Source organism: Dermochelys coriacea, chromosome 7 (genome assembly GCF_009764565.3).
Source record: "Dermochelys coriacea isolate rDerCor1 chromosome 7, rDerCor1.pri.v4, whole genome shotgun sequence".
In the NCBI taxonomy this organism is placed as follows: Eukaryota; Metazoa; Chordata; order Testudines; family Dermochelyidae; genus Dermochelys; species Dermochelys coriacea.
The window spans coordinates 19,065,515-19,078,062 of NC_050074.1; the positions used below are offsets into that span (position 1 = coordinate 19,065,515).

The window sequence follows — 12,548 nt, forward strand, 5'->3', positions numbered from 1 at the left end:
TTGTAGTGATGATCAAGGTGAGCCATTTCCAGCAGTTGACAAGAATGTCTGAGGAACAGTGTGTGTGTGTGTGTGGGGGGGGGAAATAAACATGGGGAAATTAGTTTTACTTTGTGTAATGACACATTCACTCCCAGTCTTTATTCAAGCCTAAGTTAATTGTATCCAATTTGCAAATTAATTCCAATTCAGCAGTCTCTCGTTGGAGTCTGTTTTTGAAGTTCTTTTGTTGAAGAATTGCCACTTTTAGGTCTGTAATCGAGTGACCAAAAAGATTGAAGTGTTCTCCAACTGGTTTTTGAATGTGATAATTCTTGACGTCTGATTTGTGTCCATTTATTCTTTTACGTAGAGACTGTCCAGTTTGACCAATGTACATGGCAGAGGGGCATTGCTGGCACATATCACATTGGTAGATGCGCAGGTGAACGAGCCTCTGATAGTGTGGCTGATGTGATTAGGCCCTATGATGGTGTCCCCTGAATAGATATGTGGACAGAGTTGGCAACGGGCTGTGTTGCAAGGATAGGTTCCTGGTTTATTGGTTCTGTAGTGCGGCCCAACAAAGAAAATAACAGAACGCCACTAGCCATCACCTTCAGCCCCCAACTAAAACCTCTCCAATGCATTATCAGGGATCTACAACCTATCCTGAAGGACGACCCATTACTCTCTCAGATCTTGGGAGGCAGGCCAGGCCTTGCTTACAGACAGCCCCCCAACCTGAAGCAAATACTCACCAGCAACCACACACCATACAACAGAACCACTAACCCAGGAGCCTGTCCTTGCAACAAAAGTACTCATGGCACAAGTACTCCTTTTATTTTTGTGAATTCATAGAATAAATCACTGTATTATTGTCAAAAGTATCATTATACCTTGTACACTCTTTTGTTTATAATACAGAAAAATAGATTGGTTACATAGTGGGTTTATAACTGTTAAGGTTGGAAAATGAGCAGATTTATCCACTAAATACATTCATTAATATATCTCAATATTTTGTTTTTGATAAATGTTTCTCAATGGAAATCCTCAGTCTGCTCCTATGTATCAATACCTGGAACGGAAAATGTTCAAAGAAGCCTATCAGATTGCTTGTTTAGGAGTAACTGACACTGACTGGAAAGAGCTGGCTATGGAGGCCTTGGAAGGTCTGGAGTTTGAAACTGCTAAAAAGGTAAAGCATTTATTTCTTTGTGAAACAGAAATTTTGAAATTTCCTATTAACACATGATGGGAGTGAAAAGTGATGCAAATAAAATGTAATCTCTTCATATTTAACCTTTCTACTAAATACATGAACCACAGCTCCTGGTGATATAACGTACTTTTTCTATTTTTTTAAATATGAAGTATCAACTCAAGATCTTATGCACATCATGAAAGCCAAACTACGATGCTTCATTTTTGTTCTTGTCAAAAACGTGCAGAATAGCTAATGCCCACACCAAAGAAAACTTGATTTTATATTTTTAGCTATTTAAACTCATAAAGAAAAACTTTAAAAACATTCCATTTCAACTATAGAAATGAGTTTAATAATAAATCAGGATACGGTATTGCAACAAGAAAAAGGAATCAGGATTTAGTGTTGTATTATGTGTATTTTTCGCTAGGTGGCAGCAAAGAATTGCTTCGCTGAAATGTATCTCGTCTCCTAGTTTTTGTCCTGTTCTGCTGCTAATATTCCTATTCTTTTGTCTCCCTTCTGTTTAGAGCATGCCACTTGGAAAGTGGAGACTGTACTTTCTTTATGTTGGTTGCTCACTCAGTTCTTTGCAGATAGTGTGGCATTGCCACATATTTTCTTTCTTCCTGCTGGAGTAGCCTTGCGTTTGGGAATGGCCTCTCTAAAATGGCAGATGCTGGAGTACGTTTTCCATGGAGTAAAGTCTTCGTACCACCTTCTGTCAAACAAAAGGGGCAAAAGAAATACAGTGCTATGAATATCATATGAAACACAAAATTATTTTAAAAATACACAGGAAGTGGCATATAATCATAGGCGTCCTTTACATAATGACACAAGATTTCGTAGGAAGCTAAACATCTTAATTTTTCATTTTCTCATAAATGGAGGCATTGGACTATGCTTTTTCTGTGCAACTTTATAGATTTTATGCAAATAGTTGTTCTTAAAATGAAGACGTTTTCAGTGCCTCCCTGGAAGGTGAGTACTGTCATCATTTTAGAATTAGAGCTGATTAACCTGAACAAAGGCAGCTTCTAGAAAATTTGACATTAAAGACTCGTTCTTCCTCATCTGATCTTGTGTCAGCAGAATATATATTTCTCCTAAGCATTTAATTGGTTAGAGGTCTGGAACATTTGGAACAAATGATACGGCTAGATTCTCGCTGGAAAGTATTAAGGGAGACTATGTGAGGCTGGGGAAGACGCTTAAAGAAATTGAGGCTCAGGTGATCTTTAGTGGGATCCTGCCTGTTCCTAGAGAAGGGCAACAAAGGTGTGACAAGATTATGACTGTCAACAGATGACTCAGGCAGTGGTGCTATAAGGAGGGCTTTGGGATGTACGGCCACTGGGAGACATTCATGGACAGAGGACGGTTCTCTCGGGATGGACTTCATCTGAGTAGGGAAGGAAATAGACTTCTAGGATCAAGGCTGGCACAACTGATAAAGAAAGCTTTAAACTAGGAATTTGGGGGAGATGGTTGGGAGATGTCCAGGTAAACTCCACACCAGATTTTAGCATTGAGAGGGAAGAAGATGAAGTAAGAAAGGATACAGCCGTGGGTAGGAGAATGTATATAAGGAGCGAGGGCGGTGTGGATACTAGTCTAATAGGTTATACTGGCTGTAGAATGACTGTGCCTAATAGGGTACAAAATGTGAGCGAGGCCAAACACCAAAAATTAAGATGTTTGTACACCAATGCGAGGAGCCTAGGTAACAAAATGGAGGAACTAGAGCTACTGGTGCAGGAAGTGAAACCAGATATTATAGGGTTAACAGAAACATGGTGGAATAGTAGTTATGACTGGACTACAGGTTTTGAAGGGGATGTGCTGTTTAGGAAAGACAGAAATAAAGGTAAAGGTGGTGGAGTAACATTGTATATCGATGAGGTAGAATGTAAAGAAATAAGAAGCGATGCAATGGATAAGACGGAGTCTGTCTGGGCAAAAATTACATTAGGGAAGATAACTATTAGAGCCTCTCCTATGATAGTGCTTGGGGTGTGCTATAGACCTCCGGGATCTAATATGGATATGGATAGAGCCCTTTTTAATGTTTTTAATAAAGTAAATACTAATGGAAACTGCGTGATCATGGGAGACTTTAACTTCCCAGATATAGACTGGAGGACGTGTGCTAGTAATAATACTAGGGCTCAGATTTTTCTAGATGCGATAGCTGATGGATTCCTTCATCAAGTAGTTGCTGAACCAACTAGAGGGGATGCGATTTTAGATTTAATTTTGGTGAGTAGCAAGGACCTCATAGAAGAAATGGTTGTAGGGGATAATCTTGGTTCAAGTGATCATGAGCTAATTCAGTTCAAACTGAATGGAAGGATTAACAAAAATAAATCTGCAACTAGAGTTTTTGATTTCAAAAGGGCTGACTTTCAAAAATTAAGGAAATTAGTTAGGGAAGTGGATTGGATTGAAGAATTTATGGATCTAAAGGTAGAGGAGGCTTGGGATTACTTTAAATCAAAGCTGCAGAAGCTATCGGAAGCCTGTATCCCAAGAAAGGGGAAAAAATTCATAGGCAGGAGTTGTAGACCAAGCTGGATGAGCAAGCATCTTGGAGAGGTGATTAAGAAGAAGCAGAAAGCATACAGGGAGTGGAAGATGGGAGGGATCAGCAAGGAAAGCTACCTTATTGAGGTTAGAACATGTAGGGATAAAGTGAGACAGGCTAAAAGTCGAGTAGAGTTGGACCTTGCAAAGGGAATTAAAACCAATAGTAAAAGGTTCTATAGCCATATAAATAAGAAGAAAACTAAGAAAGAAGAAGTGGGGCCGCTAAACACTGAGGATGGAGTGGAGGTTAAGGATAATCTAGGCATGGCCCAATATCTAAACAAATACTTTGCCTCAGTCTTTAATAAGGCTAAAGAGGATCTTAGGGATAATGGTAGCATGACAAATGGGAATGAGGATATAGAGGTAGATATTACCATATCTGAGGTAAAGCGAAACTGAAACAGCTTAATGGGACTAAATCGGGGGGCCCAGATAATCTTCATCCAAGAATATTAAAAGAATTGGCACCTGAAATTGCAAGCCCATTAGCAAAAATTTGTAATGAATCTGTAAACTCAGGAGTTGTACCATATGATTGGAGAATTGCTAATATAGTTCCTATTTTTAAGAAAGGAAAAAAAAGTGATCCGGGTAACTACAGGCCAGTTAGTTTGACATCTGTGGTATGCAAGGTCCTGGAAAAAATTTTGAAGGAGAAATTAGTTAAGGACATTGAAGTCAATGGTAAATGGGACAAAATACAACATGGTTTTACAAAAGGTAGATTGTGCCAAACCAACCTAATCTCCTTCTTTGAGAAAGTAACAGATTTTTTAGTTAAAGGAAACGCAGTGGATCTAATTTACATAGATTTCAGTAAGGCGTTTGATACCGTGCCACATGGGGAATTATTAGTTACGTTGGAAAAGATGGGGATCAATATGAACATCAAAAGGTGGATAAGGAATCGGTTAAAGGGGAGACTGTAACTGGTCCTACTGAAAGGCAAACTGTCAGGCTGGAGGGAGGTTACCAGTGGAGTTCCTCAGGGGTCGGTTTTGGGACCCGTCTTATTTAATCTTTTTATTACTGATCTTGGCACAAAAAGTGGGAGTGTGCTAATAAAGTTTGCAGATGATACAAAGCTGGGAGGTATTGCCAATTCAGAGAAGGATCGGGATATTATACAGGAGGATCTGGATGACCTTGTAAGCTGGAGTAATAGTAATAGGATGAAATTTAATAGTGAGAAGTGTAAGGTTATTCATTTAGGGATTAATAACAAGAATTTTAGTTATAAGCTGGGGACGCATCAATTAGAAGTAACGGAGGAGGAGAAGGACCTTGGAGTATTGGTTGATCATAGGATGACTATGAGCTGCCAATGTGATATGGCTGTGAAAAAAGCTAATGCGGTTTTGGGATGCATCAGGAGAGGCATTTCCAATAGGGATAAGGAGGTTTTAGTACCATTATACAAGGCACTGGTGAGACCTCACCTAGAATACTGTGTGCAGTTCTGGTCTCCCATGTTTAAAAAGGATGAATTCAAACTGGAGCAGGTACAGACAAGGGCTGCTAGGATGATCCGAGGAATGGAAAACTTGTCTTATGAAAGGAGACTTAAGGAGCTTGGCTTGTTTAGCCTAACTAAAAGAAGGTTGAGGGGAGATATGATTGCCCTCTATAAATATATCAGAGGGATAAATACAGGAGAGGGAGAGGAATTATTTCAGCTCAGCACCAATGTGGACACAAGAACAAATGGGTATAAACTGGCCACCAGGAAGTTTAGACTTGAAATTAGACGAAGGTTTCTAACCATCAGAGGAGTGAAGTTTTGGAATAGCCTTCCAAGGGAAGCAGTGGGGGCAAAAGATCTATCTGGCTTTAAGATTCTACTCAATGAGTTTATGGAGGAGATGGTATGATGGGATAATGTGATTTTGGTAATTAATTGATCTTTAAATATTCATGGTAAATAGGCCTAATCCCCTGAGATGGGATATTAGATGGATGGGATCTGAGTTACCCAGGAAAGAAATTTCTGTAGTATCTGGCTGGTGAATCTTGCCCATATGCTCAGGGTTTAGCTGATCGCCATATTTGGGGTCGGGAAGGAATTTTCCTCCAGGGCAGATTGGAGAGGCCCTGGAGGTTTTTCGCCTTCCTCTGTAGCATGGGGCACGGGTCACTTGAGGGAGGGTTCTCTGCTCCTTGAAGTCTTTAAACCACAATTTGAGGACTTCAATAGTTCAGATATAGGTGAGGTTTTTCGTAGGAGTGGGTGGGTGAGATTCTATGGCCTGCGCTGTGCAGGAGGTCGGACTAAATGATCAGAATGGTCCCTTCTGACCTTTAGTATCTATGAATCTATCCCAATGTTGGAAGATTTTAATTTCTGGGTTTTATTGTAGATCAAAAGTAAGTGCTAAACTGCTGTAACTGAACTCCATCCTCTTTGGAACCCCCCTTCAGGTAGTTGAAGGCTGCTATCAAATCCCTCCCTCACTCTTCTCTTCTGCAGACTAAATAACCCCAGTTCCCTGAGCCTCGCCTCATAAGTCATGTGCTCCAGCCCCCAGTCACTTTTGTTGCCCACCGCTGGACTCTCTCCAATTTGTCCACATCGCTTCTGTAGTGGGGGGACCAAAACTGGACGCAGTACTCCACATGTGGCCTCACCAGTGTTAAATAGAGGGGAATAATCACTTCCCTTGATCTGCTGACAATGCTCCTACTAATACAGCCCAATATGCCATTGGCCTTCTTGGCAACGAGGGCACACTGCTGACTCATATCCAGCTTCTCGTTCACTGTAATCCCCAGGTCCTTTTCTGCAGAACAGCAGCTTAGCCAGTCGGACCCCAGCCTGTAGTGGTGCATGGGATTCTTCCTAAGTGCACTTTTCCTTGTTGAACCTCATTAGATTTCTTTTGGCCCAATCCTCCAATTTGTCTAGGTCACTCTGGACCCTATCGCTACCCTCCAGCATATCTACCTCTCCCCCCAGCTTAGTGTCATCTGCGAACTTGCTGAGGGTGCAATCAATCCCATCATTCAGATCATTGATAAAGATGTTAAACAAAACCAGCCCCAGGACTGACCCCTGGGGCACTCCACTTGATACTGGCTGCCAACTAGACATCAAGATAAATATATTGTTTGGTTGTCTATCCTCATGTTGTTTCCAAACTTGATTTATATAGAACACAAAATCAATTAACTTGCTGGCCAATAAAGTGGCTACTTTTTTCTTTTCTTTTTCCTTTAATAGGCATTTACCAGAGTACGAGATCTTCGGTATCTAGAACTGATCAGCAGCATTGAGGTAAAACAAAGAATGTTAAATATAATATAACATGTAAAAACATACATTAAGCTTAAGTAAGCTACTTTTGGAAAAATTTTCTATAGAATCAGTATTCCTGATTATTAAAGGAATGATGGATGTATGAAAAGTGAAAAATGATGATTTTAAGGTGTTAAATCAAATTCCCAATCATATGACTGAAACTTGTTGAAAAAATATGAAGAGGAAAGTAAACTGTATGAGAACATTGAAATCTTATTCAGAAAAATCATAGAAAGCTTCTATATCCAATTAATAACTGTTATACTACTGTAGACTGTGGTAGCACTGTTCAGGGCACTTTACAAGCTTAAGTTAATTAAACCTTACACCACCCGCTGGAAACAGGCAATTATTATTCTCTCTTGCAGATAGGAAAACTGGCATAGAGAGGTAAAATGGCTTGCTCATGGTCACATGACATGTCAGTGACAACTGGAAATAGAATTTAGGATTCCTGACTTCCAAGTCTGTGGGAGAAGTGGAAACACTTTCTGGCCACCTCCATCCTCTTTCCTTTCTACACATACTGTTCCTGATCCTATCCAGAGTATTACAGCTTTGCAGTTCGTATTTATTTGATTAGCAATCTTTCCCTTTTAAATAAACATAGGCTTACCTTTTAGTTTCCTTGACATAGTTCCTGTCTGCTGCATCACTGCTTACTCTTGCTTGTAGTTTATGGGGACTCCATTGCAGGTTTGTAAGGGGGTAACTGAGCACATTAATTGCATGAATATGAAGCATTCCTCACACCAATGACACCTTCCTCTGTGATTGGGGACATTAGGTAATGCAAGTGCCAAACTCTAAACCTGGCAAGCTCACTGAAGAATTTTGAAAGATCTGAATTCTGAAAGACTTAATATGTAAAAACTCCTTTGATTATTCCTTTAACCCAAATTGTATAAATGAAACTTTCAGCACCAGTCAAATAAATATCAGCAGTTACAACCAGAGGATCATAGTTATTATCTGCTTTGGCAGTGCTGGATTGAATTTATACAACAGGGTGAAGGATTTTGCCCCCTATAATGTAGCTTATTATGGAAGTTATGTTCTTATATGTTACACAAAGCAGACTTAATATACATTTCCAAGGGCTAAATCCTCAGCAGAAGTAAATTGGCTTAGCTCCATTGAAGTCAGTGGAGGCCGGATCCCCAGCTGAATGTCTGGATTATAATTTTATAAATCTAGATGATCACATCCTAAATTTTCAGAGAGGTATAAATTTGCCACACAACTTGTGTTTATGTGAAACCTATATTACAGAATGCAGCTTAATTCTGTTCAAAATGTTGGGGACATATATAAAACAATTAGTTAATATCTAAAAAGTAGGCCTGCTTTAATTTGAATTGGCATGCTTTAAAAAAAAAAATGGGTCCAGGTGAATGGATAAAGAGAAATGGACAAAATAGAAAACTACATACCTTTTCTTGGACCCATAAAATGTTCTGAAAGCCGTTTCAGGGAATTGTATTAACTATGTTATGACTTTGAATTAAAGGATCACAGTTTGATTCACTATCTAGTATATCCCTACAGCCTGTTTTTGGATATACTGAGGTACAGTTTCATCACTGTAATGGGATTTATCCATATAGTATGCATTAAGGAAATTGTGTGAGTAAAGTCTTGTGCACTGCACTGAAAATTGCCCCCACTAAATGCTATGTATCTTACATGTGACTCCATGAGCATAAGGAGAGGCAATTTGCCAAAGGATGGAAGGTTTATAAGTGGAACATTTGTTTTAAATGACCTAAATACACTTAAATCCCCCTGTCTGTCTCTGCAGAAATGAGAGATAAAACAAGACTTTGAAGAGTTAAAGATAACCAAGGTGTTCTGGCCAACCTTTCTTCTCAATTAAAATAACTTTTGAATGGTGAAACTTGTGTGTAATGTTGCTATGGTCTTTGTTTTTAAAGGCAGTTGAGATACCTAGAGTAGGTATCATACAAAGTAGATGTTGTTTATATCCTAATAGTGTACACTCAGCCACCCACCTAACTACCTAACCCCCAAATGCTTATGATCCGTAGTATACAAACCAGTTTTTTTCTCTGGTAGCTGGATACATGTTTCATGATAGGAGGCAATCAATTACAACAACTCTCATTTCTCAGCTTGAATCTGTTTCATTGGATACATTTGTTCAAACTGTTGGAGGATTTTTTATATTATACTGTGCGTTGACTTTGAAGTTCTTAGTAGAAATTTTCTTCTCTTAGGTAATAGGATTTCAACCAGCTTGTATGTTATGCCCAATGCCACGTATCAATTAAATGTGCTGGGGTAGGCCTAATGCAAAGCATGAAGTATTTAATTTTTTTATTTGGCATTTTTATGGTACTCACTATAGTAATCCACTAGCAATACAGAAAGTGAGCCTTAATTTTAAGGAATAGAAAATGCTACTTTTTTAGTGTTTCCAATTGTAATATTTGATGATCAAATATTGAATATATTTTAAAATGTAAGCAGACAGTTACTGACCTCTAGAAATTTCTTTATGGATTTGTATGGATTTAAACATCTGTTTAAATGCTTTGCTGAATTGACACTTTAATTGGCAGGACAATATATGCAGCTGTTTCCAAAGTTATTGAACATATCTGTGTCTGGTAATGGGTTTTTATGCATGATGGACACACTGTATTACTGGCCATTTCTGATTCACTGGCAGGTTGTCATACTTTGTGAGGCTGTTTGTGACCTACAGTACCATTATTAGGTCATTGTTCTGCCTTTTCTGAGCATATATTGCTAGTTTGGCCAGATTTTGTTTTGAGTTGATTTAGTAAATTTTCACTAGAGAAAATGGTGGATTCTATCAAAAAGCAGTATTTTGAACTTCCATATGAAATAAGTAAAAATTAGTTTCCATCATGTTTTATCTTTCTATTTTATTTTGTCCTTAATTTTAACTACGATGGGATTTAATTTGTTAATTGTAAAGAATTTCTACCAGAAATCTAGGTGAGATCTAATTACTGTATCTTATTAATAGTTAAAAGTGTCAGCCTAATAGTTTAACTTTTCAGTGGCTATTTCCAACCTGTGTCCTGCCTGTAGCTATCTAGAATATTTCCTGTCCTAATTTTTTTCCAGGAGAGGAAGAAGCGTGGAGAGAGTAACAATGAGCTATTTCTAGCAGATGTTTATGCCTACAAGGGAAAATTCCATGAGGCAGCTAAACTCTACAGAAAGAGTGGACATGAGAGCCTCGCTCTTGATATGTACACTGATTTACGCATGTTTGAATATGCAAAGGTAATGAATGTTTTCAACTGAGTATTTAAATATAGAAATATTAACATAATGCTAATGCAAATAGAAACATTTACAAAGTATGGTTCTACTCTGAAAAGTACTGTGTAAAAATTTAAATGTGGGGGTCCATGTTTATTGCCACAGATCAAATTTGTTTGGTTTACAAGCGGGGAAAAAAAAGGGCCTCTTCTTTATAAAGACCCTGTACACTGTGACCCCTTTCTAAAATGGAATCTACAGATGCAGCAGTGATGTGTTCTGTATTTTCTCCAATATGCTGGCCATGAAGCTGATTTTAGCTTTTCAGTGGGTGATTCTGTCACATCCCCTGGATGTTACCATGGGTGCGGTTTTTTTACCCCATATGATTGGATGGAATGATAAATAGAAAATTATGTAGTTAAGGCCTAGAGTTAATTTTTATGTCTCTTGCCTTCTTTCATGTTAATTTTACTGGAAAGAGCCCTTTATCCTTTAGTTTTTACTTCTTTTAAGAGTAATTGATTGTTACATGCAGAAATTAGTGAATCTACCTGTCACTAATTCATCTTTGTACTTTACTTTAAGAAAATCCTTTTAAATCTTTTTTTTTTTTCTTTCAGTTTGATCTTGAGTTAATGTGTAGCTCTTATGGTTGTTTTTCTCCAACATGTTTTGCAAAGGGCACAGTGTACTAATCTAGTTCATCTTTGTTTACCCGAAAGTTTGCTTCCCGAGATTAAATCTGTGTTTTCATTTTTTTTTAAATTGCATTCCCATACAGAAATAAATTGTACACAGTTTGAAAAAAGTGGCATTTTTATGTGGTGATAAGAAAGCACTATTAGGCTTTCAAGTTTTATATAGTATTTTCTTATCAAAATCCCTGAGAATGACTGAATGAGTACACTGTTTAGTCTCATTCGTCACTCATCACAGCCTTATTCTATACACCATAGGACAAAGACTTTACTATGACATACACACAAACTATATGAAGCTCATGGGAAAAAAAATTTCTCTGTAACAGGTTGTGGAGTCTGTTCTAAAACACTGTGTAGGGCTTTGCTCATGAAAGTCTGACTGCCACTATTTTTGACTGCAGAGTTTTGGCTCCTCAGAAACATAAATCTAATTCATAGACTAAAAGTTTCCCATCACTGCTCCTATGAATCTTTTTGATTCTTGGCAATAATCATGGCCACTTAACTAATAAAGTAAAAAGTCTTGTCCTTCCTATCGAGAATAATTCCATGTAGAGGAAAATAAATTTACTTAACAGCAATGAAGAAAGCCCAAAGATCAGTAGTTCTCAACTCTGGTCCACCGCTTGTTCAGGGAAAGCTGCTGGTACGCCGGGCCGGTTTGTTTACCTGCCGCATCCGCAGGGTCGATTGCGGCTCCCACTGGCCACGGTTCGCTGCTCCAGGTCAATAGGGGCTGCAGGAAGTGGCGTGGGCTGAGGGATGTGCTGGCTGCCCTTCCCGCAGCCCCCACTGGTCTCGAGCAGCGAACCATGGCCAGTGGGAGCCGCGATCAGCCGAACCTGCGGACGCGGCAGCTAAACAAACCGGCCTGGCGTGCCAGCAGCTTTCCCTGAACAAGCAGTGGACCAGAGTTGAGAACCACTGCCATAGATGATGGTACAAAGATGAGGGCTCTGAATGGAGAACTTCCTTGCTGGCCAGTTATCCTTCCATGGAAATGTGATTTTTATGCCTGCCATCATTAATCATTTGTAGGTTCTGGCTCCTTATGACTGAAAATGACCACTGATTGGCTACAGCTAGAAAACCAGTACTATGGGTGGAGTTCAGGAAAACTTTTGAAAATGTGGCCATAGGCATTTCATCATAATGTCAGATCACAATTTACTGAAAGTTCACAAATAATTAACTGCAGCTCAGGAAACTGAACTTTGTTTCTAATATATTTCAGTGATCTGAGTTTGAACTCAAATTACACCAGACAAAATATTGTTTCACTCATTTCTGTGCTTTGGCTTCTTAATGTTCAAACAAGATCAAGTGATCTTTGTAGCTCTTATCTTCAGGAGAATTGTGAGTGCATCTTAAGGAGAATCAATTTGTGCAAAATGTTACTGGCCTATGTTCCACATGCAAAGATATTATATAAAAATCATAATTATGCCCCTTTTGGAGGGCTTGCTCAGGAAAGGTACTTGGTTGGTCTTGTGACTCTGGTAAAGTT

At 38.8% G+C, this 12,548-nt stretch overlaps 1 protein-coding gene across 6 annotated transcripts in view; it reads left to right on the forward strand.

Moving 5' to 3' along the window:
* The window catches only part of IFT122 (intraflagellar transport 122), a 55,302-nt gene that overhangs the window by 24,887 nt on the left and 17,867 nt on the right, over positions 1-12,548 (forward strand). For all 6 annotated transcript variants that reach the window (XM_043519794.1, XM_038408454.2, XM_043519791.1 and 3 more), the window contains 3 exons: positions 1,043-1,183; positions 7,002-7,055; positions 10,197-10,358. In XM_043519794.1, the coding sequence (XP_043375729.1) occupies positions 1,043-1,183; positions 7,002-7,055; positions 10,197-10,358 (357 nt within the window). The remainder of the gene's footprint in view (positions 1-1,042; positions 1,184-7,001; positions 7,056-10,196; positions 10,359-12,548) is intronic.